At 38.2% G+C, this 26,190-nt stretch overlaps 1 protein-coding gene across 2 annotated transcripts in view; it reads left to right on the top strand.

Moving 5' to 3' along the window:
* Nucleotides 1-3,497: 3,497 nt before the first annotated feature.
* Nucleotides 3,498-26,190, top strand: part of slc28a3 (solute carrier family 28 (concentrative nucleoside transporter), member 3) — a 28,374-nt gene continuing 5,681 nt past the window's right edge. The window contains exons 1-13 of one of the 2 annotated variants that reach the window (XM_002934977.5): nucleotides 3,498-3,642; nucleotides 7,905-7,994; nucleotides 8,375-8,439; nucleotides 12,087-12,178; nucleotides 16,116-16,305; nucleotides 17,065-17,209; nucleotides 17,658-17,771; nucleotides 18,769-18,846; nucleotides 21,644-21,724; nucleotides 22,858-22,938; nucleotides 23,790-23,915; nucleotides 24,393-24,523; nucleotides 25,900-26,068. In XM_002934977.5, coding sequence (XP_002935023.2) covers nucleotides 3,583-3,642; nucleotides 7,905-7,994; nucleotides 8,375-8,439; nucleotides 12,087-12,178; nucleotides 16,116-16,305; nucleotides 17,065-17,209; nucleotides 17,658-17,771; nucleotides 18,769-18,846; nucleotides 21,644-21,724; nucleotides 22,858-22,938; nucleotides 23,790-23,915; nucleotides 24,393-24,523; nucleotides 25,900-26,068 — 1,422 coding nt within the window. In that variant the 5' untranslated portion in view covers nucleotides 3,498-3,582. Of the gene's footprint in view, nucleotides 3,643-7,904; nucleotides 7,995-8,374; nucleotides 8,465-12,086; nucleotides 12,179-16,115; nucleotides 16,306-17,064; nucleotides 17,210-17,657; nucleotides 17,772-18,768; nucleotides 18,847-21,643; nucleotides 21,725-22,857; nucleotides 22,939-23,789; nucleotides 23,916-24,392; nucleotides 24,524-25,899; nucleotides 26,069-26,190 lie in introns of those variants that run through there. The other variant, XM_031890936.1, reaches the window with a different exon arrangement.

The following is a 26,190-nucleotide window of genomic DNA, read 5'->3' as shown; positions in this document are numbered from 1 at the left end:
TTTGTAAGTAGGCATTTCTGCTGACTGGTGGATGTTTCATATTATACATAAGGATTTTTACTACAGCATGCATCTAAGGAATGTCTGAGCATATATGCTATTTTTGCAGATTAATTCTAATTTAATATTTCATATAAACCTGGGTGTTGATTTGGATTATTGAAAATACTATACGAGTTCCTGATTTCTCAGTTTTTGCCATAGGTGCTGATCTATTTTTATATTGTAGTACAGTGGGAACCTATGACAGAAGCAGGCAGAAGTGCTGCAGCACAAGGCTCAGTGATGAGCAGTGAGCACCATTCTGTGATACAGCAAGTAGACATACAGATCAGATTTTTGGTTAACAGGGTCAGTTCCCCTGACAATGAAATATCAGTTTAAGCTGGAAATTAGAAAAAGCAGAACAGAATGGCAAACAATTAATAAAAAACAATGAATATTAAAAAACAAGGGCCAAATGAAAAGTTGCTAAAAATGGTTCAGTGTATAATATGCTAAAAGGTGATATAAGAATTAAGTGTGACTATAACGGGAAGCACTCTGAGAAAAACACAGAGACAAGGCACTATCTAAGCTATTTCCCTTACTGTTTTGTATAAATAAGATTTGTTTCCCTTGGCATTCAGTAATTTCTTTCTTTAAATATTTTCTTTTTTAAAAACAAAGGAGGGAGTGTTAAGCCTTTCAGAAGAAAAGGTGGGATTACAGAATACACATTGGTCACACAGTGGTGTTGACCACAGCATAAAGGCTAACAGATTAAATGCATGTTCTCAGCCAAGAATTTACTTTTTACCTCTTGGGTAGTTTGCACAAATTATTATAATTTAATGCACTGATATTGTAATCTTGGGTTTCCAAAGAATGACTGCTGTAATCCAATTAAAAAATGCCAACTTCTTGCAGCTACTAATCTCACTGCAAAAGTTAATGTACTGACTGCAACTTTATGGATAAGCAGAAGTGAAATTGCCAGAAGTGAAATTGCTAAGCACAATTTAAAAGGATATATTTTGCACCTTTCCATGGTTCTTGTATACTGTGCTGGGAGAAAACCTGTTGGACCCCAGACCCGCCGATTACCCTCTGGCAAGATTTGATCTTGGTGGACACATGCAAGTACCAGCAAGCAAGAGGAAGTAAATGGTGTGGCTCTGAGGTTCACATTGGAAATGGAGGAATTCACACCAGCGTGGGGGCCTCCGTGGCTTGGGAGACGGGTCCTCAAATTGGCAGCCCTGGTGGGCCTAGACATCCCACTTCGACACTGCTTGTATGTTATATATATTTTATTTACATTGTACATAAGTGTGTGTATAGATACTGTGCACATACTGTATATATGTTTTTGTTTTCTAAATACTTGCTATGTTATTGTTATTTTCTGTGAAGACCACTACTAAGGTATTGCTGTAAAGGCTAGCAGTATGTACAGGCAATGACACTGAATTATACATATTATACTATTAAATAAAATAGCAGTTCTATACAGCATTTTCCAGGAAACTGAGTTGTGTAGATAGTTCCCTTCTGATCCTCATCACTGCAGTTTAGTAAAGCAGGAAAAAATGTGAAAAAAGCAGCAATTGTGTAATTATTATCTATTTGAAGCTATTGGCAAATTGGGCAAGCTGTAAAATAGGGAAAGAATGGGATTTTCTCAAGATCACACACACTGTAAGTGGCAAGCAGTAATTGAACTCTCAAGTGTAGTGTACTTAACACCTTAACTACTACAATGCACAGTCATGCATAATCGGGCTGGGAACAGTTGCTTGCTTTTGCTTTAAAGCTTTGCACAAGATGTGGTCTTTTTTATAAAAGGACATTAAAAGCTGCTAATAATGTTTTTCTTTTAACTTAAGCACATTCTGTGTGCAGGGTACTGTATTCAAGGACTTTGTGTACTGTTTCAAACTCAAACAGCCTGAATAAAACAATGCGGAAAGGAAACAACAACAAAAGCATTGGCATTCCAGCTGCTAAAGAATTACTGAAGAATTACTGCACCCATCATGCCCGTGCCTGCTAGGTTGGAGTGGAAATGGCTAAGAACAGTAGTTCTAGAAACTAGGAGCATCCTAAGATTGCCGTTGTACACAAGCTTTTTTTTACCTCCTTTGTACACAAGCCTTTATTCAATGAACTCAGGTTGAAAATGTGTTATATTTATATATCTTTAAGTTGTACTTTTCCTAAGCCATAAACCAGCTGATGCTGTAATTTTTTTTCTTGAGAAAATGGGCTCCTGTGCAGGAGTTGAAGGAGCAAATAAGTAGACAAATACAGAGGACCCAACCCAATTAAGGCTTTTATAACAAATACTTTTCTTTAAATTTACAACTCTATTGGCATGAAAAGTTAAAAGAAACATATGGTTTGGGGGGGGGGCATAATATTTGGACAGAGGTCAGGAAACCATCTATCAAAGAAGTTCTTTTCAGGCAGGGTGAAGGTCAGTTATGACAAATGAATTGTTTTTTGATACTTCCCTTATCATTCATACAATAGGTGGGGGGGGGCAGAAATAATACTTGCTGCTGACCATATACAAGGTGGCGTCTTTGCATCAGTTGTACAATATTCAACATATAAGTAAATGTTATTGCTGATCCATCAATAGTTGCATCTAGCCATGGAGCTAATGTTCCTGTTATGACATTCCCCTACTGTGTTTTTTCAATTATGGACAACCAGAAAGCCAGAAAAAGAGAACATGGCAAACCATACCTTCCAGGTAAGTTTGGATATGATACCTACCATATGACACATCAAGAAAGTAGATATAGACAATTGCATAGGGTTAGGTACATTGGTGCTGCAGACAGCCATGTATGTACTTGACATACTGTATTCTTTGCATTTTTTGCCGTTGTTGAACTGCTGATTACCTGCTTGTAAGCTGGATCTGCCCAAGGCTAACTCACACTTTTTAGTTAACTAACTCCCTATGAGATACAGAAATAGAAAATTTAATTGCAGGAAGCTTGTCATGTTGCCAGCATAATTTTGTGAATAAAATCACGCCTATAAACAAAATCTCATTTTTCTAGTATTATTAATCAATAGATTAAAAACTCAGTTTAGTTTTTATTTATTCCAAGTCTTATACAATGCCACTGGCCAGCCTGAGTAAGCTTGATATGTTATATCTTGCCCTGTCTTTCTTTTTGTTATACGTTACATTACTTGAGGAAATAAAAAAGAGCAAAATTTGCCACTTTACAGTGTTTGGCTGAGCATCCCAAAGTACACATAGGTTAATAAACTGTTTGCACAATAAATGACTATAACATTAGTAATGCAAACACATTGTTAAGCAATGCAAAACATCACCTCCGAAGGAAAAAAACAATCAGTTTCACCATTTCCTTGACCATCTTTATATGTAAAGGCAAGACTAATTTATTTAGCAATCGTTATAGGAATGAGCAGTGAAACTTTGTTGCTTAATGGGTGGAGCGAGGAAACAAAATCTAGGCTGGGAGTGGTGACAGACAGGTAAACCTCTGTAGTCTATGCAAGCGAACACTCGTACTGTTTGAACATTAAACTCATGCTAAAGATCTATCTTGTGACATGGAGTTAAATGAGAACAATCAAAGAGGAAATGATGGATTCAGCAATGTTGCCTTTCAGGTAGGACTCTTGACATTATACAGTATATCTGCAGAGTACATGAAGTTTTACAAGAGCTGTGTGACATAGTTATTGGGGAAAGATATAACAGCAACAACGGAATGCTTTATACAACATCAGTGATTTAACTGCAAACAACAGCTCCCAGCATTCTCTGTTACCTAATCAGGCAGATAAGGAAGATAGTCATTTGCAAACACGAATATAAATGATAGAAATTGGGTATATTTTTAAGCCAAAGATTTGTAGTATTTCATAAACCTACAAGTACTTTTTAGCAAGGTTAATACAGGCGTGACTGTGCCATTTTGTTCTAAGCCAGCAACACAAAGATAAATAAAGCCTAAAACAAAGGTTGTTCATTCAGTGCCAATGCTTTTCCTGTTTACCCAGCAACTAGATCTCTAGAAAAGCAGATTTATACACAGATAGTGTGATGTGGAGCGCACAATGCTTATGGTTTTATATAAATGACAATATGTAAAGGTTTTTGTGCAGGAGGGGAAAATGAATACTGTAGTCAGAAAAACCCCTGTGTAAATGCAGTTATTGTATATAGATTTGAATTGTATGCCTCCCTCTCTGGGTTTAATATGAAGCTGCCTTACACTCAGTATAATAATGTGATGTTCACATTTATTTACACACCCCTTTTGACTTTCTGCTTTTCCGCTTTTGAATATCCGCTTAGTATATCTCCACACAGGCTGATGCCGTGCCTGTCTATGGAGTTAGAGAAAGGAGCACAAGTGGACAATCTGCTCTATGTGCCCCTGGCCTAATTGTTATATCAGCCAGAGGTATTCCAATCAACACTGTTGCTAATAGTAACTAGCCACTGGTAACTAGCCATTTAGATAAAGGGTATCTAAATGTTCTATGGGACACCTGTTCTGATCCAGAGAACATCTAGGATTCCTGCCAAAAAGTGAATTGTTGCTGTATAACCAGACAAATTATAGAAACAGTTACATGATTACCAGGAAATAAATTCCTCCATGCAAACATAAAAGAGAGCCCATAACTGTTTTGAAATTCACATTGTATAAAACAAAAACAATATGTGCATCAGAACATATTATATCTCAAACAGTTTTAGTATAAAGCAAATGAGTTAACTGTTTTGGTGGAATGTATTTAAGCAAACTGGAAAGCAACATTTCTAAGTTTTTAAATTAAATGATATGCAAAAATACATAAAAGGAAATCTCATTTGAAAATACAGGTGTTATTATAAAATATAAACTTTGGGCTATTAAAGGACATGTAAACCCCACATACAAATATTTAATCAGTGAACAGCCTCTTTGAAATCTTTCAATACCTGCCACTCTGGTTGTCCAGAGGTTAATAGTAAGGCTGCCAAATCTCTTTAATCACTTAGATTTCCTTCTCCTCCTGTAACCCACTCAGCCCCCTCCCTCAGGAATTTGCTTTGACTGTTGGCTTGTGGGCATGCTCAGTTGTTCTAAGCTCAGATTACTAAACACACCCTCCGGTCTAGCAGCCAATGAAGAGATGGCATTGCTGGTTCCCATAAAAACTCAGCTCTAGCTGTCTGCTTCAATTTTTGTTCTCCTAACCTCCTCTCCTGAGCTCAGTTTAAACAAAGCAGAACTTTTATCAAAGACTGTTCTGCCTGTGTGAGCCTGTATTCTTGATGAAATGTATGCTGAATAAGGGTCTGTGTGTGTGTATGCTGTTTGCAGATTTAAATGTATTTGATTATGTATCAGAGGAAAAATGGCCACCGGGTGAAAGCTACTTTTTGCTTTAGGAAAATGTGATGGTGCTGGCAAGTGGAGGGGATATATGCAGTACAAATAATGCCATTTGGGTGGGGGAGACGTGCCCAACCGATATACATTGTAGACAAATGTAGGCTTTAAGGTGGACGCGATGCCGGCAAGCGAGTAGATCTTCTCCGATATCCCCCACCTATGGGTGGGGGATATCGGGCGAATCCAGGCTAATTTGGTCGATTGAATTAGAACGACGGGTATAGGAGAAGTCAGATCGAGGACCTCATCAACAAGCCGATGCGGCCCCCGATTCGACAAAATTTTTTTAACCTGCCCGATCGACATCTGGCCAACTTCAGGCCAGATATCTGTTGGGCAGGCCCATAGTTAGTGCCCCTACACGGGCCGATTAGATGCCGAATCGGTCTAAGGGACAGATATCGGTAGCTATAATCGGCCCGTGTATGGCCACCTTTAAGTGTCCTTTAAGCATAATCAATCATACTTGAATCATGGTTTCAGTAAACATTAAAAATTAATAACATTAAGAACCATTGTCCTCAGTAATGACTCACTTATTGATAAGTGACCTGGTCTAGGTAACAGCATAGTAAAGAAGGACATAAACAAAATAAACAACCAAGTCTATGACAACAAACAAGCAAGTCTAGGTTTTATTTTAACATGAGAAAGGGCCAATATGGCATCAGTGAACCTCCACCATGCCACACACTGGTTGGTGAAGATTCCAGATGACAAATAAATTCCATCTCAAGCCAAAGCAAAAGGGAGTTATCATTGGCTTTGGCCACACTTGACCCGATTGTGAGTAAACCAAACTGCAGGTAAAATTAGTCCTTAAATCAAAAACAATTGCAGCATAAAATAATCCCTAACAGGTTGTTAAAAAAGCCTATCTGGGTCTCGTCATTTAACCCACTCCCCCATCATCATTCATCTGGAATAGAAAGGAAGAAATACTCTTCCTGAATAGGATACCTGTTTATTATTTTGTTTTAAATAAACATTTTCATCCATTAATTTCCTCATTTATAGTACACAATATCTAAAACCGTGACTGTCCCACCCTTGGTTTGATTATGATGTTAGATCTTTCTTTAACCTTACTGAAGCTTATGTTCATCATGAGTTATGTTGGATGTGAACTTCAGACTAACTTGTTTAATATATGTCTCCATAGCCGAGCATGAAGTAGGGGGTACAAACACATCAGGGCTGTGAAGACCAAATGTCCCAGTGTAAAATATCTCAGCATCCACCTGCTGTGTATCAACAAGCTGCAAAATAAGCTTTAGGTCTTAAAGGAGAAGGAAAGGCTAATAAAGAGTTAATCTCAAGCTGCAGGCATACCTTCAGTTGTCTCAATAGTGCCCTTAAGTCTCCCCATATTTCTCCCGTTCAGATGATCAGAAAGTTCCCATAATGCCAAGCTCCTGCACCAAGACAAAGACCAGAGTACATGTGCAGTTTATAAGACTATGAGGAAGCTTCCTGCTGATTGGCTCAGATCATACATTCCTAAGGGGGGAGTGAGTTTTTAGTATTCTTGAGGGAGGGGGGAGCAGGAGAGGGAAGAGAGTAGAGAGCTGTGTGTCTCTGGCAGAGGAAAACAAACAAGACAAGAAATCCTGTATCTCAGTGCAGCGTTTCTGTGAGTGCTTATGGCTGTATTTAAATAGACCTTTCTGATAAAGCTTACTTAGTTTTTACCTTTCCTTCTTCTTTAACCTGCATAATAAAGCATATACATCCACTTACAGTTTAAATAAGTCCACTCTGTCTACTGGGCACTAATTCAAAGCCTTATTTAATAAGGAAAGGCCTTCTCTTTTAAGGGGAACTTAGAAACCTTGTATATTACTTGTTCTTTTTGCAACCCCTGTTAAGCAGCTCTGCTTCTGTGAACCATGCTGGTACCTAGAGTCATGACCCCTTCCTCCTCGCCTTATTTATTCCAGTATCAGCCCCTAAAAAAGACTTGCAAAATCTTAATTTCAGGTTTAACATTTATAAGAGATTATTTATAAAGTGCTCATTAATGAAATGTGACACAAGGTAAAATACCTCCATCTTCATTTGGCAGCACTGTACTCAAGAGGGGCAGGTTTGGGGAGGCACCGAGTCCTCCCCTATTCTGCTGATTAACTTGAAAATTATTAGGACATGCAAGTTAGGGAGCACTGGTGGGAGCAGGGTGCAAATAAGCCATTCCCTTACTGCCTACCTATGCATTCTGCAGAAGGATAGCGCAGCTATGTCCTAAATGCAAGTGAATAAATTGTGGCACTTACGTCTGGGGCACTTACCATTATGCTATAGAGCAGGGCTGATAAGAGTTCACAATGAAAAGAAAACAAGGGCAGGAGCATAATTCTCTGTTCTCAGAATGGCTTTTCAAATTGAAGAATTAGAAAGTCTGTAATATGTTTCCAGTGCTGATTTAGGAAAAAAAAAGAATTTGCAAAACTTACTGTAAAATATATTTTTCTTTTTATACAGAATGATGAACCAGCTCATAATGAATTTGCTAACAGTAAGGTCCTAAGTAATGGAAGTCCTAAAAAGGAAGATGTCGTTGTTATTCATCAGGTACAATAAAATTGCATTGTTTCATGTTGTGAAGCCCTTCAAGGCTAATTCAAGTATAAGTACTATATAATTAAAGAGCCATAGTCCTTGACAAATTTACTTCAAACAGGGTAAAAAAAATAAGAGTTTTGAGAGAAAAATTAGCAATGCAACCTCCATAATTCCATAGCCAACCATAACAACAGCAGCATGTATGTAATGGGGTGCTGATATGTTTATATTACTTTAGAAGGCTTCTGCCCTGCTCCCCTTCATAGGTACAAAACTATGAACAGTATGAAGTATGAAGATAAGAATATCTTGTGCATATAACAAATGCTGATTTTATTAAAATAATCATTATATATCATTTTGTTTAACTTCTGTAATCACTTTTACAGCTTGATATATATGAAAATAACCTTTCTAAATGGAGCTCTGATGAAGAAAATCTGGAAAAGAAAAGGTACAGAATTTCAGATCAATTAAAAGTAAGCAAACAATGCAGTAAAGCCCCCTTTTGCAAGCCACAGCTTTATTTTTTGCAATAATTCCCAAATATAAGGGTAGTTTCTAGGGTAGTTTCCTATATACAGTGGTGTGAAAAACTATTTGCCCCCTTCCTGATTTCTTATTCTTTTGCATGTTTGTCACACAAAATGTTTCTGATCATCAAAAACCGTTAACTATTAGTCAAAGATAACATAATTGAACACAAAATGCAGTTTTTAAATGAAGGTTTACGTTATTAAGGGAGAAAAAAAACTCCAAATCTACATGGCCCTGTGTGAAAAAGTGATTGCCCCCCTTGTTAAAAAATAACTTAACTGTGGTTTATCTATTTCAATTTTCAATTTCAATATCAATTTCTGTAGTCACCCCCAGGCCTGATTACTGCCACACCTGTTTCAATCAAGAAATCACTTAAATAGGAGCTACCTGACACAGAGAAGTAGACCAAAAGCACCTCAAAAGCTAGACATCATGCCAAGATCCAAAGAAATTCAGGAACAAATGAGAACAAAAGTAATTGAGATCTATCAGTCTGGTAAAGGTTATAAAGCCATTTCTAAAGCTTTGGGACTCCAGCGAACCACAGTGAGAGCCATTATCCACAAATGGCAAAAACATGGAACAGTGGTGAACCTTCCCAGGAGTGGCCGGCCAACCAAAATTACCCCAAGAGCGAAGAGACAAGTCATCCGAGAGGCCACAAAAGACCCCAGGACAACATCTAAAGAACTGCAGGCCTCACTTGCCTCAATTAAGGTCAGTGTTCACAACTCCACCATAAGAAAGAGACTGGGCAAAAACGGCCCAAAACACACCAGCAAATCCACCTCTGAATGGCTGAAGAAAAACAAAATGAAGACTTTGGAGTGGCCTAGTCAAAGTCCTGACCTGAATCCTATTGAGATGTTGTGGCATGACCTTAAAAAGGCGGTTCATGCTAGAAAACCCTCAAATAAAGCTGAATTACAACAATTAAGAAAGAGACTGGGCAAAAACGGCCTGCATGGCAGATTTCCAAGGTGCAAACCACTTTTAAGCAAAAAGAACATTATGGCTCGTCTCAATTTTGCTAAAAAACATCTCAATGATTGCCAAGACTTTTGAGAAAATACCTTGTGGACCGATGAGACAAAAGTTGAACTTTTTGGAAGGTGCGTGTCCCGTTACATCTGGCGTAAAAGTAACACAGCATTTCAGAAAAAGAACATCATACCAACAGTAAAATATGGTGGCGGTAGTGTGATGGTCTGGGGTTGTTTTGCTGCTTCAGGACCTGGAAGGCTTGCTGTGATAGATGGAACCATGAATTCTACTGTCTACCAAAAAATCCTGAAGGAGAATGTCCGGCCATCTGTTCGTCAACTCAAGCTGAAGCGATCTTGGGTGCTGCAGCAGGACAATGACCCAAAACACACCAGCAAATCCACCTCTGAATGGCTGAAGAAAAACAAAATGAAGACTTTGGAGTGGCCTAGTCAAAGTCCTGACCTGAATCCTATTGAGATGTTGTGGCATGACCTTAAAAAGGCGGTTCATGCTAGAAAACCCTCAAATAAAGCTGAATTACAACAATTCTGCAAAGATGAGTGGGCCAAAATTCCTCCAGAGCGCTGTAAAAGACTCGTTGCAAGTTATCGCAAACGCTTGATTGCAGTTATTGCTGCTAAGGGTGGCCCAACCAGTTATTAGGTTCAGGGGGCAATTACTTTTTCACACAGGGCCATGTAGGTTTGGATTTTTTTTCTCCCTAAATAATAAAAACCCTCATTTAAAAACTGCATTTTGTGTTTACTTGTGTTATCTTTGACTAATAGTTAAATGTGTTTGATGATCAGAAACATTTTGTGTGACAAACATGCAAAAGAATAAGAAATCAGGAAGGGGGCAAATAGTTTTTCACACCACTGTATATATCTGTATATATATATGTCACATATATATATATATATATGACCTATAACATAATCAATCAAAATGAATCATAATATAGACCACCTGACATCCTCCTCAGCACTGTTATACACAGTAACCAATAATAGTAATAACTTGGGATGGGAAACTCTGTGCTGATATGTAAGGATTAGAAAACATGGCATTTACAATATATCAGTACAGATAAGCTCTAACAAGCCATGCCCCATAAACAAAAGGTTTGGGAATAATACAGTACACAAGATAAAATAAGAGATGAAAGCATACAAAAAAAAAGACTTCCGCAATATGGCTGCCAAGACATAAAACCTCAGCTGGAGAGGATCCTCTGCGAAAAACAAGCAAACTGTCAAGACAAAGATGCTCACTAGTGGCCACAACCTGAAGGGTGGCACTAGGCAGATCACTAGTGAAACTACCCTAGAAACCACCAGCAGACAAGGTAATCCACACCCGAAGCTGGCAACAGCTTGGATCCATTTACCATATGTGCTGGGAGCTATATACCAAAGCCTCAACTCTAGCCTGTGGCTCTAGAAATGGCATGCATTAGCATCTATCCCCCCAGCTCAATGGCAGCAGCTCACCAGTGTTGACAGCTGTCAACCTCAACCAAAGATCAGCAGAAGATTCACCAAACTAAGTTCTGATAAAACGCACAGTTGTAGTGTCAAAAAGCTACCAAACCAACATATTCCTGGTGCCAAAATCAGAAACTGTGCGCACAAAATGCTGATGCTGAGTCACCTAACCAGCCTGCAACCACTGGTGCCAACCAGCTATCATACATGTGCCAGCACACAAGTCAGTTACCATGCATACAAACCACTGGCATACAATCCAGTTTCTGCTCATTTTAACATATATGGACAAGACAGCTGCCATGCCTACAGTCACTAATATCCAAGCGAGCTGCAGTGCATGGAAACTACCATAGTAAAAAGCAGCAATAGCACATAAACCAGCTACCATGAATGCCACCCCTTGGCACAAAAGCCATCAGTCACATTACACAAACCCTGACACACATGTCAACTTCCACACATGCTAACCACTGAAGTACAAACCAGTTACTGCACCTGCAAAACACTGGTCTACAAGCCAGCTACATTGCTAGTAAGTGGTGGCATAACCAAAAACAATGTGCACAATTCAGGCCAAAGCTAACGACCACACAAGCCACTGGCCATAGCAGAGGCCATCAGCCAAACAATGTTGGCTCCAAGCCTGCTAAAGTGCTAGCTGACACTAGAGTAAATGCCTGCCAACACACCAGTTAGAGAGGATGGGGCCATGCAGCCAACAACAGAATTGTTATAAGAAAGGAAGGAAGTTCAATACTACTTCAACAATGTAAACCCCCAGTAAGCCCTGGAAGCACCTTTTTTTAAAAAAAAAAAAGTTTTCCAACAGGACCCAAAGCCATTTCTATTCATGCATCAGTATGCGTCAATTAGGTAGACAGTCATAGTTTATCTATGTAATGCAATTGCAACATTTAAGTTTTATTTTATAAATGCTGGAGATTATATATAATCTGCTGTGTTAACAAATGTGATACAATTCCTGTATAGTACTCCTGTAAAAGTACAATTATTTGATTTAAAAACAGGGCTTATCAATGTTAATAACCCTACATAATGTCCTTTTATTTATGTTTTCACACAGCTGGATCGAAAGGAAATATGATAATGTGTGCTCTTTCTGTCAGAAACACAGAAGATTAATCAAGCATATAATCTATGGCATTTTGCTGGCTGGTAAGGACAACCTTTTCTTTAAACTAAATATTTATGCATGAAATCAAGGTGCATTAAGGTGGCCATACACGGACCGATTTTTTACTTACAAATGACCGATTCCCGAACGATCCGATGGAATCGTTAAGTTATCGTATAGTTGGTGGTGTACGAACGATCGTCGGCCCACTAAACGAGCCGACATTATCGTCCCCAAAATCGATCGGCCAGGTTTAAAAATTTTGGTCGTTTAACGATAAAATCTGCCAGTTGGTGTGAGTGTCAGACATTTGTCTTTCAACGATTGTTCTCTGCGCATGTCACAATTGCCAGCAGCGGAAGTCAAAGACATTCGATCGTACGTAGATGTACGATCGTACGTATTTTACGATAATGATGCGACGAAATCTTTCCCGAATTATCGTTGCCCGTGGATGGCATATCGTATGGGAACTCGATCGCCATACGATCGTTTGTCGATATAATCGTTCATCGCACAACGAGCGAAATCGCCTCGTGTATGGCCACCTTTAGTGAAAAAGGATAGTGGATAGTGAATCAATGTCATGAGCATTGGATTACCATGAATATTGAATCCCTTACAAAAGAATTAGCCATATACTGAACTGAGTTACAACCCTGCATACTGAACAAATTCAACAAAATTGTATTATCTGTGAGCAAAAATATGTCATGTTCATTTGTCCAGCACCTGGGTCATTCCCTGTCATTCAAGTGTCACAAGTCAGTTAGCTCTCAAAAACACCATGCAATATAATATTGTGGGCTGCACATCCAAATTTATAAAACTTCACTTTTATCCCAGCCAAGTTAAAAAAAAAAAATTTTATGAACATCAAAAGGACCATTGCCTGACATGTTTCAGACTTTACCAGTCCTTAATCATAGGAGACAAAATAGACAATACTAATAATTGACTCTATGGGTATTTTAGAGGAGACAATTCTCAGTATTGTCTATGCCCTTATATTTTTTTATCCTCCCAGCTTGCAATCATTTATTAAAGATTAAAGATTAGAGACTGTTGTAAATAATATATAATCTATGTATTGCTCTGTATAAATGTGTCGGCACTACTGTATATAAATAACAGATAAGTGCATATTCTTCTAATATACGGCCAAATGAAATATATTCCCTTACATGACTAATTTTCTTTCAAATTAATGGGATAATTTGTCAACCCTTATCTAATTATTTTAAGATTAAATACTGGCACAGTCTACACAAAGATATGAAGAAAATGCACTATAATCATTGTAGTTCATACAAAAATGTTACTTTCAGGTTTTAATAAAAACTGCAAGACAGTGTTTTCAATTGGATCGTTACCTTAGTTGGGGAGAAGTTGCAGCTTGTGTTTGCTTGATTGTTTTCACATTCCAGAGAAGAAAATCACTGATTACACAGGTCAATGTTTAGTGAATAACTAACCTAAAGGTACTTTGATCCAGGAAAATTGATGGAAATTAGGATCTTAATTGTGATGTTTTTTAGTTCTTATGGGGGTCATTTAGCAATGCCCCAGACAAATGTCCTAAAAGAGGCAGGGCTCTTACTCTTCCAGATGGGAAGGAGAGAAAATGGCCATTGACGGGTCGATTTAAGTTAACGATTTGGGTCCTTCGGACAGATTTGGCAGGTTATCTGTGTATGGGGCCATCTGATGTGCTGAAAGTCAGAAAAATGCCCAGCTTGATTTTTGCATCTGATCAGTGACAGCATTGGCTCATTAATGCAGTCCTCATTCTGATGGCTCTTATTCCTGTTGTTGTAACTCGATCATTTGGCCCTAGAACTAAACAATGGAATTAGCCCAATATTGCCTACCTTATTTGGGCAGATTGGGAGAAATTTCTGCAACCACGCCAAACGAGTGAATCTTATGGTGTATGGCCACCTTAAGTGTTTATAGATACCCAGATTTGGTCAGACAATTCAGCTAATTTTTACCATGCTGTCTGAACAAACGGGCATGCACCTTAAGGGCCTATTTTCATAAACAATGACTTTTAAGCTACTGCCCCACAGAGAGATTAGTCGCCCGCAATAAATCATTGCAGCCATAGGCGACTAGTCCTTCCGAAATGCCTTTCCACGGCAACAAAGTGAATTGCCGGTGGAAAGGCATATGCCTGAAGTAAAGGAGAGCAAGGTTTCCTTCTGCAGGCAACTTTCCGCGACTTTGGAAAATTAAGCGCCAGTGGAAAGGCATTTTGGAGAGATTTGTCACACGTGTTAGCAGAGATTTATTGCTGGCAACAAATCTCTCAATGGGGCATTTGCCTAAGGGCCATGTTACAGTCTATGTTTTACTTGGAACTACTAATCCAAAACATACATTTTAAAATGAAATATAGCTTCTTAAGAATGCCTGTCCCACCTAAAATGGCATGCTCCTTGGGGACTCTCGAAATCTAAACAGGAAGTATGTTTAAGGCTTTTAGAAGAAATTACATTAAAATATACCAGAATCTCAAAGAGGTAAACACCCACCATATATGAAGGGCCCAGATGTTCATGCCACAGAACCTTGGCAAATGCAACAGCTATAATCACTAGTGAAATAAAAGCAGGAAGCATTTCAAAAATTCTCAGCCTTTCATGCCTAAAAAATATATTACATATATGAGTGTATAAAGGAAATAAGGGCAGCAGGGCCGGAACTATGGCCGCTGAGCCATGTGCCAAGGGTGCAACAATGGGGGGGCACATACCTCTTTTTCCTACCCCTAGTCCAGGCCCTTGTTCCCTCACAGAGGGGGGTCGGGTTGCTTAGGGTACCTTGCTGGTTTTGCCCAGCACTGAGATGCAGGGATATCTATAACAAAGTGTTTGACATAGATAATAATCCACCAATCACAGGATCAGTCACAAAAACAAAGCAGGACACACTTAACAATCACATGAAAATATAAACAGAACATTGAATAAACCCTGTAGTTTTACATTTATCAGTTAAAAAAAATGTATAATTTGTATATATCAAATCTCAATGCTCCCCCTAGTGACAAAAAGTATTTTAACTTGTATTAACCCAAATATTGCCTAAATATGCAAAAACCTTTATACAATATATACCTATTTTTTTTATTCTTTGTTCAGTTTAATTCAAGGGAAATGAAAGTAATATGCAGATGAAAGAGGCGAATAATCTATGTAAGAATAAACTATGTAAGAAAGTTCAAACATACTCTGTGCTTTCTGAAAAGTTTCACAGCACAGAATGAATTTTAGTCATTTATTACTACTCCACTGAAAAAGATCCAAATTACATTTTGTTGATCATGGATTTCACAAACCTGTTCTTATACCTAGAATATTATGAAACGGGTAATAACAGATACTGTATACATACTGAAACTTGCATAACATCATTATATTTAGGGCTTATCATTGAAATTTCATTAAGAACCTTAAAAATATTATTAACTTACGACAGCACAGGGGGGCCCATGTTGCAGGGTTGGCTTCCTCTGTTAAAAATTCCTCCTCCCCAGCCGCTCTCTTACCTACAAGAGGACAAGGTGCAGGAGTATGCAAGAAGGTGTGTGGAAGCAGGGCTGGGTAGGGGCTGCTATTTGCGCAAGGTCCCTCCAGAGCAATGTTGGTTTATAACCCATCATATGTTTTCCTCACTGATTATTATGGAGTGTTTCATTCCAATTCAATCTATAGTCATCAATGTTTCATACTAGTGGATATTTGGGGGATCTGAGTGATCAAATATTGGGAAGACTTAAACAATTTTAAAAGGTGCTTTTGCCAGGAATGTTTTAATATTGGCCAGCTCCATGCAGTTATGAAGAAACTAAACATAACAATACAGGATACCTTTATCCTTTAAACATGTTTGCTATATAGATGGAAGATATACTGTATATAGATGGAAGAACACAATTATTGCTTGTTTCTGTTCCCATTGTGTTTCCAACAGGTTTCCTAGCAATGGTGATCGCAGCCTGTGTTTTGAACTTCAGAAGGGCTCTGGCGTTGTTTGTATTGACATTACTGGGCATTTTCTTTGTATTCTGGGATTTATTTATGGACAGATATGAAGGCAAGATTGTTAAATTGTTCTCCCCCATTGGAACCTTTACAAAGAAACACTGGTTTTGGATGAAATGGTAAGTTCGGCAAAAAATACACAAAGATTTATCAAAATGTGCGTTTGGAGCTTAATACCTAAAACCTCACCCACATTCCATTCATTCCTATGGGATTTTTAGAAGCATATTTATGAAATGGTGAGTTGTAACTTTCACCCACTGATAAATACACTTCTAAAAATCCCATAGAAATGAATAGAACATGGCTGAAGTATTAAGTACACAGTTTAATAAAACTGCCCCTTAATTTCTAGAATCAATGTAAATTTTTAAAATAATGTATAGACATGGACATAATGTCCATGAGAGGACATTAAAGGACATAGCAAGGAAAAGTCACTGGGGTCACTGCCAATTTGTTAATTGTTTACTTTTATAATTTTTGGAAAAGATTGAATCTGTATATTTAGTCTGACCTGGTACTGAGGATTCCTGGGAAGATGCTGGAAGATGGCGACTGCAGGTCCTACCATAAAGTTTGTCAGTATTTTGGGAAATATAGATATAGTACAATAAATATAGTAAAATAGTATTATCTAAAAATTCTCAGTGAATGTGGTTCAATATAACTTAAAGTCCTGCATGGACTATGTACTGTGATACACCGTTCATAACCATGATGTGATTCATAACAATGGTATGAAAAGGGTTGTCTTCAAAGGACCACGAATGATTATTGATTAAGGAAAACAATTTGACTGGAATGTGGAGTCCTTGAATGGCTAATTGTTTATGTGGAGTCTTCAGTTACTGTCTAAATGTCTTTTTTATCCATAGGGTGATTTGGATAAGCCTTGTAGCTGGTGTTATATGCTGGCTAATTTTTGATACAGCAAAAATGGGAGCCAATCAACTGATATCATTTGGTGGACTTGTGATGTATGTGCTCTTAATGTTCATCTTTTCAAAGCATCCTACCAAGGTACAATGTTTCTTCAGGATTACTCACATTATTATTGACCATAAAAAAGATCAACAAACTACATCTTAATATTTTTGGCCAATGTGCACAGATAAAACAAAAGAAGATATAAAGCATAGTTTGCTAAATTAACACATATACAAATGGTAAATATTTACATTTTGTTTAGTTAGTGAGTTTAGTTCAAATAATGAAAACAATTTCATGCAATTATATTTTGTGTATTGTAGACCCATTTATCAAGCAACATAAATAATGAAGTTCATTTACTAACACAAAAATGGAATATGTAATTGTAATGTCTGGAAATCTACAAAATAGCTATTAAGAAATCCTACATATGTTTTGTGTATCCTTGTAAATATATAAAAAAATATATATTTTGGTGCTGTTTAAAATCTATACAGAATTTTTCAAAAATATAAATTGAAATACATTTTTGCCCTAGGTTCGTTGGAGGCAAGTATTTTGGGGTATTGGCCTGCAGTTTCTTTTGGGACTTCTAATTTTAAGAACAAAGCCAGGATTTGATGCCTTTGATTGGCTTGGTATACAAGTACAGGTAAGGTATTGTGTAGATAACTAATAAAAGAAAATCTCATATCCACACGGTACACATTATATAGAAATAAAAAAAAACCCAAATAACAATTTTATACCTGACCTTCAGCAGTGTCCAGTACTTTAATTTTAACCCTTAAGTGCTGAAATTGGCTCCTTGATCTATTCTATGTGTTAACACAAGCAATATGGCTGTGTCTTATGGGTGGTCACACATGCAGCATTCACAGTAATTAAAACCCTACATTTGTAAAAATGTCATTATTGTGCAAGAAAGCATAAAGGAAAAATGATCATCTGAAGATGTACATCCCTGCAATAAATGCTCCCATCTGTCCCAAATCAAGGGCTTCCCCTATTAAAAAGGCAAAAAGTGGTCCCTTTCACATGTGGTATTTCCTATAAACAGTTAGAAGGCAGATACATATTGTTTTCTAAACCTGAAACAAGCAACCTGGTTGTGTAGTTTTTACCCCAATAACTAACTAAAATGATAGAGGTGGAACCTATACTGACAGGTTCCTTGTTTAGTTAATCTGTGTACATGGTGACACAATACAGTACGTATTGCTGATTGCCTACGTGGCTAGATAGCTTCCTTGGAACATTTTGAAATTGAGAACCTCAATTCTTTGCCAGAAGTGGTGAAAATATGATTCATGGTTTAACGATTGCAGGACGGGAGCAATAAGGACATTTTAATGTTAACATAGCATACAGGATAATCAATTCATTATCAACAATCAATAACATAATAAAAGTAAACATTAAGGTAAAAGATTGAATAGAATGAATCCTTAATGGATCCAATAAGGAAAGTGAACTGTTACATCTGAAATGGCTGATAAACTGTATATCCCCTCTGCTCAAGTGTCCATTGCCTATAAAGAACCTTGAATATATATATAGAGGATGAGATATATATATAGAAAATGAGGGGGTATTTTCAAATGAATGAAAAATGTTAGATAAAAATATATATTTCTGTTATTTTTCAGACATTTCTGGAATATTCAAATACTGGTGCAATGTTCGTATTCGGTGAAAAATATCTTGATCATTTCTTTGCCTTTAAGGTAAGTATATCGTTCTGCAGATATTCATTCCTAATATTAAGGACCTGTTTTTTAATAAGTGACTTAATACCGTATCATTTTAAAGTGATACTAATTGCTTATTGCTTTCCAAGCTGGGCTCTAATACTGTGACATGGCTTCATTCAGCAGTGTACAGCATTTTATTTCAGTCTGTAATGCTTGTCTGGTGGGGGTGCGATTCTCCTATAGACTATTTTATACAGTCTAGAATGGGCTTTGCTGGATTGCCATGTTGTAGTCCTCAGGTACTGGTTTGGGCATTCCTTGATAGAATCCTTTTAAGAACAGCTACCTATAGCTGGGCAGCTGCAAACACTAAGGGGCTGATTTACTAATCCACGAATCCGAATCCCGAATGGGAGAAAATCGGATTGGAAACGAACATTTCGCAACTTTTTCGTAGCCATTACGACTTGCTCGAAAATTGTCGTATTGAGCGCTCATAAATGGCGGGCAAACCTTTGCGACTTTGCATGATTTTTGAAGCCTCCCATAGGACTCAATGGCACTCTGCAGCTCCAACCCGGCCCAAGGAAAGTCTCCCATAGGGCTCAATGGCACTCTGCAGCTCCAACCCGGCCCAAGGAAAGCCTCCCATAGGGCTCAATGGCACTCTGCAGCTCCAACCCGGCCCAAGGAAAGTCTCCCATAGGGCTCAATGGCACTCTGCAGCTCCAACCTGGCCCAAGGAAAGTCTCCCATAGGGCTCAATGGCACTCTGCAGCTCCAACCCGGCCCAAGGAAAGTCTCCCATAGGGCTCAATGGCACTCTGCAGCTCCAACCTGGCCCAAGGAAAGTCTCCCATAGGGCTCAATGGCACTCTGCAGCTCCAACCTGGCCCAAGGAAAGTCTCCCATAGGGCTCAATGGCACTCTGCAGCTCCAACCTGGCCCAAGGAAAGCCTCCCATAGGGCTCAATGGCACTCTGCAGCTCCAACCTGGCCCAAGGAAAGTCTCCCATAGGACTCAATGGCACTCTGCAGCTCCAACCTGGCCCAAGGAAAGTCACGATACTGAAGCTTGAATGAATCCGAAACTTTCGTACTCGGTGCGACGGCTACGAAAAAGTCGCAAAAAATTTACGAGCAAGTCGTAATGGCTACGAAAAAGTTGCGACAATTTACGAGCAAGTCGTAATGGCTACGAAAAAGTCGCGTCAATTTACGAAAAAATCGCAATATAACGATCATTACGAAAAAAACGCATTCGGACGCTTTTCGAACGTTCGTGGATTAGTAAATGTGCCCCTAAATGTAGTACACAATGGATAGCCCACCTACTCTCCTCCATTCACTCCGGGGACCCATTTACCTGGCTTTTCCTAAGCTGGCCAAAAGACCACAGCCTTACATGCTGCAGCATCACACATTTTCTCTGGAGCTACTGTAACTGTGTACCACATTTAACTAACAATAATCTTGTCCAGCACATCTCTTTCAATCATCTGTATATATTGTGGTAGAATGGCCCAACAAATGAGAGAAAAGGTGAGCTTTCCCTTCAAGTTCTCCATAGTGGGAGATGTAAGCTACTGTAACTGTGTACCACTTTTAACTAACAATAATCTTGTCCAGCACATCTCTTTCAATCATCTGTATATATTGTGGTAGAATGGCCCAACAAATGAGAGAAAAGGTGAGCTTTCCCTTCAAGTTCTCCATAGTGGGAGATGTAACCTTTAGGGGAGGGGTTGATAAACAGAGAAGGTTTGCTCTGTTTAAAAGGTTGTGCTGTCTGGCCCTGAAAGCTATAGGGTTCTGTAGTCCAGCTCACCTATTCGAGCTTACTTTCCACAGGAAGGCTGTCCTGTGGAAAGGTATATAATTGTATAGACAGGTGTGAGACAGTCTCTCAGAGCAGGGCACAGAGCAGGAAGGATACCTCTCTGTGTTAGGACTCCCAGAGGGGCTGGGGGAGCTTCTTGCCACTGCCAGAAGCAGAGGGAGCCCAGACTTAAGAAAGCTGCCAAGAGACTGAGGATCTAAGGAGCTGAAAGAAAAGCCAGGAGGCTGAGCTAATTCCCCCCAGTGTTGTGAGTACAGGGGTGACCCCAACATTTATGTTTTCTTACTGGTAGTCCACAAGGGACCCAGGTTAGTGAGGGAACTAATCTAATGTGTGAAGGTAGCACCCAGAGGGCAGGATTTCTTTTTATGATTTGTTTTGTATGCTGAAATGGGCCCCCCTGTGTAAATAAACTGCCTTAAAGCCAAGAAAGTGTCTGTCCTGGATCCCGCTAGTTTACAATATATATATATATATATATATATATATATATATATATATATATATATTATACTCCAAATATAGGGAAAACTGGCCCAGGTACGTCCAAGAGAAATAAATATCCACATGAAAAAATGAAGCACATTTTGTTATAATAAGAATAAACCTAAACATGCATTAAATCTGTGTTAGGCCTATCTGGGGTCTAGTTAAGAGCAAGTAGTGCTGATTTGCATGAATTTTTTCCAGTTATAGAAAAATATGATATCAGTAGAGACAGTGGGGCTCATTTATCATCACTGGGCAAATTTGCAGCTGGGCAGTAACCCATAGCAATCAGTGATGAGCTTTATTCAGCCATCTGCAGGTAGAACAATTAAAGCATGCATAGATGGTTGCCATGGATATCTCCCAACTGCAAATTTGCCAAGTGAATATAAATAAGCCCCAGTGAAGCTAATTTAATAAGAGTGAGGTCAATGGAATCTTTTTCCCTCTTATAATATGAATAAAGTCTGTAGAAATTATACTTTTTTTTTCATTATCTAGGTTCTACCAATTGTCATCTTCTTCAGCACAATTATGTCCATGCTTTATTACATGGGCTTCATGCAATGGCTCATAAAAAAGGTAGGTATTTATTAATTGCACGTTCCATTTTTGTTTATATAATATTATTATACATATTATTATATAATAATACTGTGAGGGGGCATCTAGCATACAGATATTGTTGGGGAAAAAATAGTATTTTGTGAAGGGAACCCCTCTCACAATGGCTATGCTGCCCACATCTTTATCAGCCTGCAGTGCCGTTTAAATAAGACAGGTATCCTAATGTAGAATAAGTGGGAGCATTGACTGATAATCATACATATGTGCATAATGAGAAAACTAGTACACTAGCACATTATGTCCATGCGTGTGCTCCAATATGGGTGTCTGAAACACAACCGAATGTGGACCTTGCAACATGACCTTACACTTCCCAGTAAATTCAACAAGCAATGGAAGATACTGGGACAACCAAGTCAAAATCCAGTTCTGAATCCCGTCGAGATGCTTAGTGGGGAAGTGAAATGGGCTGCGCATGAAGGAAACCCTTCAATCCTCAAACAGCTGAAAAAAAAATTGGGCAGGAAATCATTGATAGTTATGATTATCAGCTACTTGAGGTTGTTTCTGCCAGAGGAGGCAATAGCAGATATTAAAGCCAAAGGTGTATTAACTTCTTCCACAGAAGGAAATGGCATAACTCTAATTTTTTTTGTTGCTATAAGGTTTTCAACCTAATGGACACAGAATATGTTGCTTCCTGTGGGCATATATAAAACAACTTGTAGCCGTTAGATAAATAGATAGATAGATGCCAAAGAACGTTTTTGTATGAATTTTGGTAACAGAAGCTGTCTTCTGATCCATCAACAAATTTTAGACCACTCTGAGTCAGATTATATCAGTCTGTTAAATGATTATAATGTTCTTAAAATAATGTTAATGTTATTAATATTATTATTACATTTAGTTTTAAAGTGCCAACATTTTCTGCAGTGCTGTACATTAGGGTACATCATTTACAAACAAACTGATACATTAGTTAATGAGGGCCCTGGCCACAGGCTTGCAATTTATACAATGGGGATAGTTGATACACAATGTATAAAATTATGTGGCTGTAGGGGAAGTATATGTTGGAAAGATACTGACAGAATTATGACAACTTGAGGAGGAAATGAGTTAATGTGGCTCTTGTTTTCTCAAAGGTTGGATGGTTTATGCAGAAAACAATGGGAACATCTCCAACAGAGTCACTTGTTGCAGCTGGAAACATATTTGTTGGTCAGGTATGAATAAAAGTCTATATTTGTATTAAGGTTTTGTTGAAGCTTAGGATATTATATGAAATCTTGTTTTTTGACCCATCTCAAATGAATAGCCAAGGTCCTCAGGATAATTTTTTTCCACTTCTTCTTTCTTCTACAACCACTTTCTGCCTAACTGGAGGACAGGCCATCAGACATACATAGGCCAATTAGCTACCTAATCATCTTATATCGGCCAGTGTATGGCGAGACTAACAAGAAGGCTATGGAAGGATGCTTTAATTTCTTAATATTTTAATTGATAGTGAAAAAAGCATTGTAGACCTTTAATGGAAAGGCATTTTGGCATTTTACTGCCAATAGATTTGCCACATTAGTGCCACCTAGAATGCTATATTTATTCTGCAGAAAGCTTTACCATACCTGAGTAAAGAGCCCTAGAATCTTTCACTATTTGTTTAAGATTGCAGCTGCCATTTTAGCTTGGTCTTCATAGCTTCCTGCTTGCAGCTCTAGCCGTGGTAGCTCAAATTACGCATTCCTAAGGGGGGGAGTGAGTTTTATGAATTCTTATGAGAGGGGAGAGCAGGAGAAGGGAGAGAGCTGCGCAGACTCTGGCCCCTGTAATAAATTGATTTTTCCGAGAGAGGAAGTCTGATACCGAAGAACATGTTTACAAAAAAGGAGACAAGAAATAATGTGTTTCATTTGATAGATGACTCAGTGCAGCATTACTGTAAGTGCTTATGGTTGTATTTGATTAGACTTTTCTGATAAAGCTTACTTAGTTTACTTAGTTTTTGCCTTTCCTTCTCCTTTAAAACTAAATTTAAATGTTAATATGAAATAAAGTCTCTTTATTTTTCTTTTAGACAGAATCTCCCCTTTTGATCAGACCATATTTAGAACTTCTAACAAGGTCTGAAATCCATGCGATTATGACGGCAGGCTTTGCTACAATTGCAGGAAGTGTATTAGGTGCCTATATCTCATTTGGGGTAAGTGAACAAAACATTAGGTATATATCAGAGTTTAGACTTCAGAGTTTAAAACTTTGATGGTTCTTTTCAGTTGATCAAATTTGGGAATGAAGGTGTAATGTTGTTTCATCCATTCCTGCGAGAATGTTAAACATTTATTTTAATATGCATTAGCAGCATAGGAAGGGGAAGTGAAGGGGAGGAGCACAGCATGTGGAGAGAACAGCTAACAATAAAGCTTTAAATTCTAGTCTGCAGTCTCACATTTCCATGTGGATTCTTCTAGTTCCAGTACACCCTACACAGGGTCATTATGAGAAGGCAGGTTTAGGGTTGGGTATGGGTAAAGCATCTTAAACTGCATTGTTATTTTCAGTTATTCATTTGTCCATTTGTGTTTGTTACTGATACTTCTTGATACATTTTATGTAGTTGCGTCACTATTTTATATATTATAATATTTTATATGTAAATAATATATATATATTTTTACAGGTTTCTTCTTCACATTTACTAACTGCTTCTGTGATGTCTGCCCCAGCTGCACTGGCTGTATCCAAGCTTTTTTGGCCAGAAACAGAACCTATAAAGGTCAACATGAAACATGGGATGAAACTAGAAAAAGGGTAAGTGAAATGTGTTTTGCATAAGTTAAAGAAATACTGTCATGGGAAAACATGTTTTGTCGGCCAGGTTAGAAAATCCAGTCGGATCGGGGACCGCATCGGCTCGTTGATGCGGTCCCCGAACCGACTGCCCTATTGCCGCCTACGTAATCCGATCATTTGGCCCCAGGGCCAAACGATCGGATTATTTTTTTTTTTAACTTCAAGCTCCCCAATATCGCCCACCCGCAGGTGGGGATATCGGGGGAAGATCCGCTCGCTTGGCGATCTCGCCAAGCGATCGGATCTTACCGTGTATGGGGGACCTTTAGACTTGCAATGCAAGTTGAAGTGATATCACCCCCTCCCTTTCCTACCCTGCAGCTAATCAGCAGACAAATGGGAAAGTAGCAAGATAGCAGCTACCAAACACTTGTATTGCTAAAAGTGGTAAATATCAGAATAGCACTCAATAGTAAACAATCCAAGTCTGGCTCATGACATCTCCAGTTAAATGGAGTAGGAGAAACAATAGGTTACCTGAAAGCAGTTCTAATGTGTAGCGCTGGCTCCTTCTGAAAGCTCATACTGAGATTGTGGCCTACAGACCAACATTACAGCTAAAAAAATAAATAAAATTGTAAATGGTAGAGTGAATTATTTGCTATGTAAACAGTGCAATTCAGAAATAAAAAGTACACCATAAAAATCATGACAACCCCATTAATATTTAATATTTTCAGTGTAATACCAGCTAAACATGAAAATACTGTCATTAGAATTGTTGCCTTGCAGTGCTGGGGTCCTAGGTTCAATTCCAAAAAGGGCACTTTTCAAGGAGTTTGTATGTTGTCTCCATGTGAGGATTTTCTCTGGGTACTTCAGTTTACTTTCACTATCCAAAAACAGACAGGTAGGATAATAGGCTACTGATAAAACTGACCATAGCATGTATGTAATAGGGACATTAGTTTGTAAGTTCAATAGGGGTAGGGGCTATGTAAATAGGATATAGCCTATAATACCTTTATATACATTAAATAAACTAAAGGACAAAAGGAGTAAAAAAAACTAAAGGAAGTACATGAAATCTATAGTTATGGTTGTTCCATGAATATGATTGGAATTTTTATTATGCCAATTGTGTCTCTTTAAAGAGTAGTCTAAAATGTAAATAGAAATGGTGCTTTTATTCTCTTTATAAAATGTATATTCATCACAGCAATTAGCTTCTTGCAACCAGGCTGTTGTTGTCTCATCTCTGAAATCAAAAGAAATGGGCTTATGTTAATTATGAGGCTTGTGACTTTCTTTACAAGAAAGAATTGTGTTTGTGTAATATTAGTGTGTTCTGAACTTCATTTTGATTTCCCAGACTGTACTGTTTTCTTATGCAGGGAAGCTAGAAATATATTAGAAGCTGCAAGTCAAGGTGCCTCTGCTTCGATTCCTTTGGTAGCCAACATTGCGGTGAACTTGATGGCGTTTCTGTCGCTACTGGCTTTCTTCAATGCAGCTCTTTCATGGTTGGGCAATATGTTTGACTACCCACAGCTGAGCTTTGAGGTATGTGTACTAGATCATTTTTGCAAACTAGAAATATTCATTTACTGTATATGGATAGTATGCAGATGGAGGGTAAGCAAAATACTAAACTATATACAATGAATTAATATTTTTCTATAGGG

Source organism: Xenopus tropicalis, chromosome 1 (genome assembly GCF_000004195.4).
Source record: "Xenopus tropicalis strain Nigerian chromosome 1, UCB_Xtro_10.0, whole genome shotgun sequence".
Classification (NCBI taxonomy): domain Eukaryota; kingdom Metazoa; phylum Chordata; class Amphibia; order Anura; family Pipidae; genus Xenopus; species Xenopus tropicalis.
Note: the sequence above shows the minus strand (reverse complement) of the source record. Positions and strands in the feature narration are given on the sequence as shown.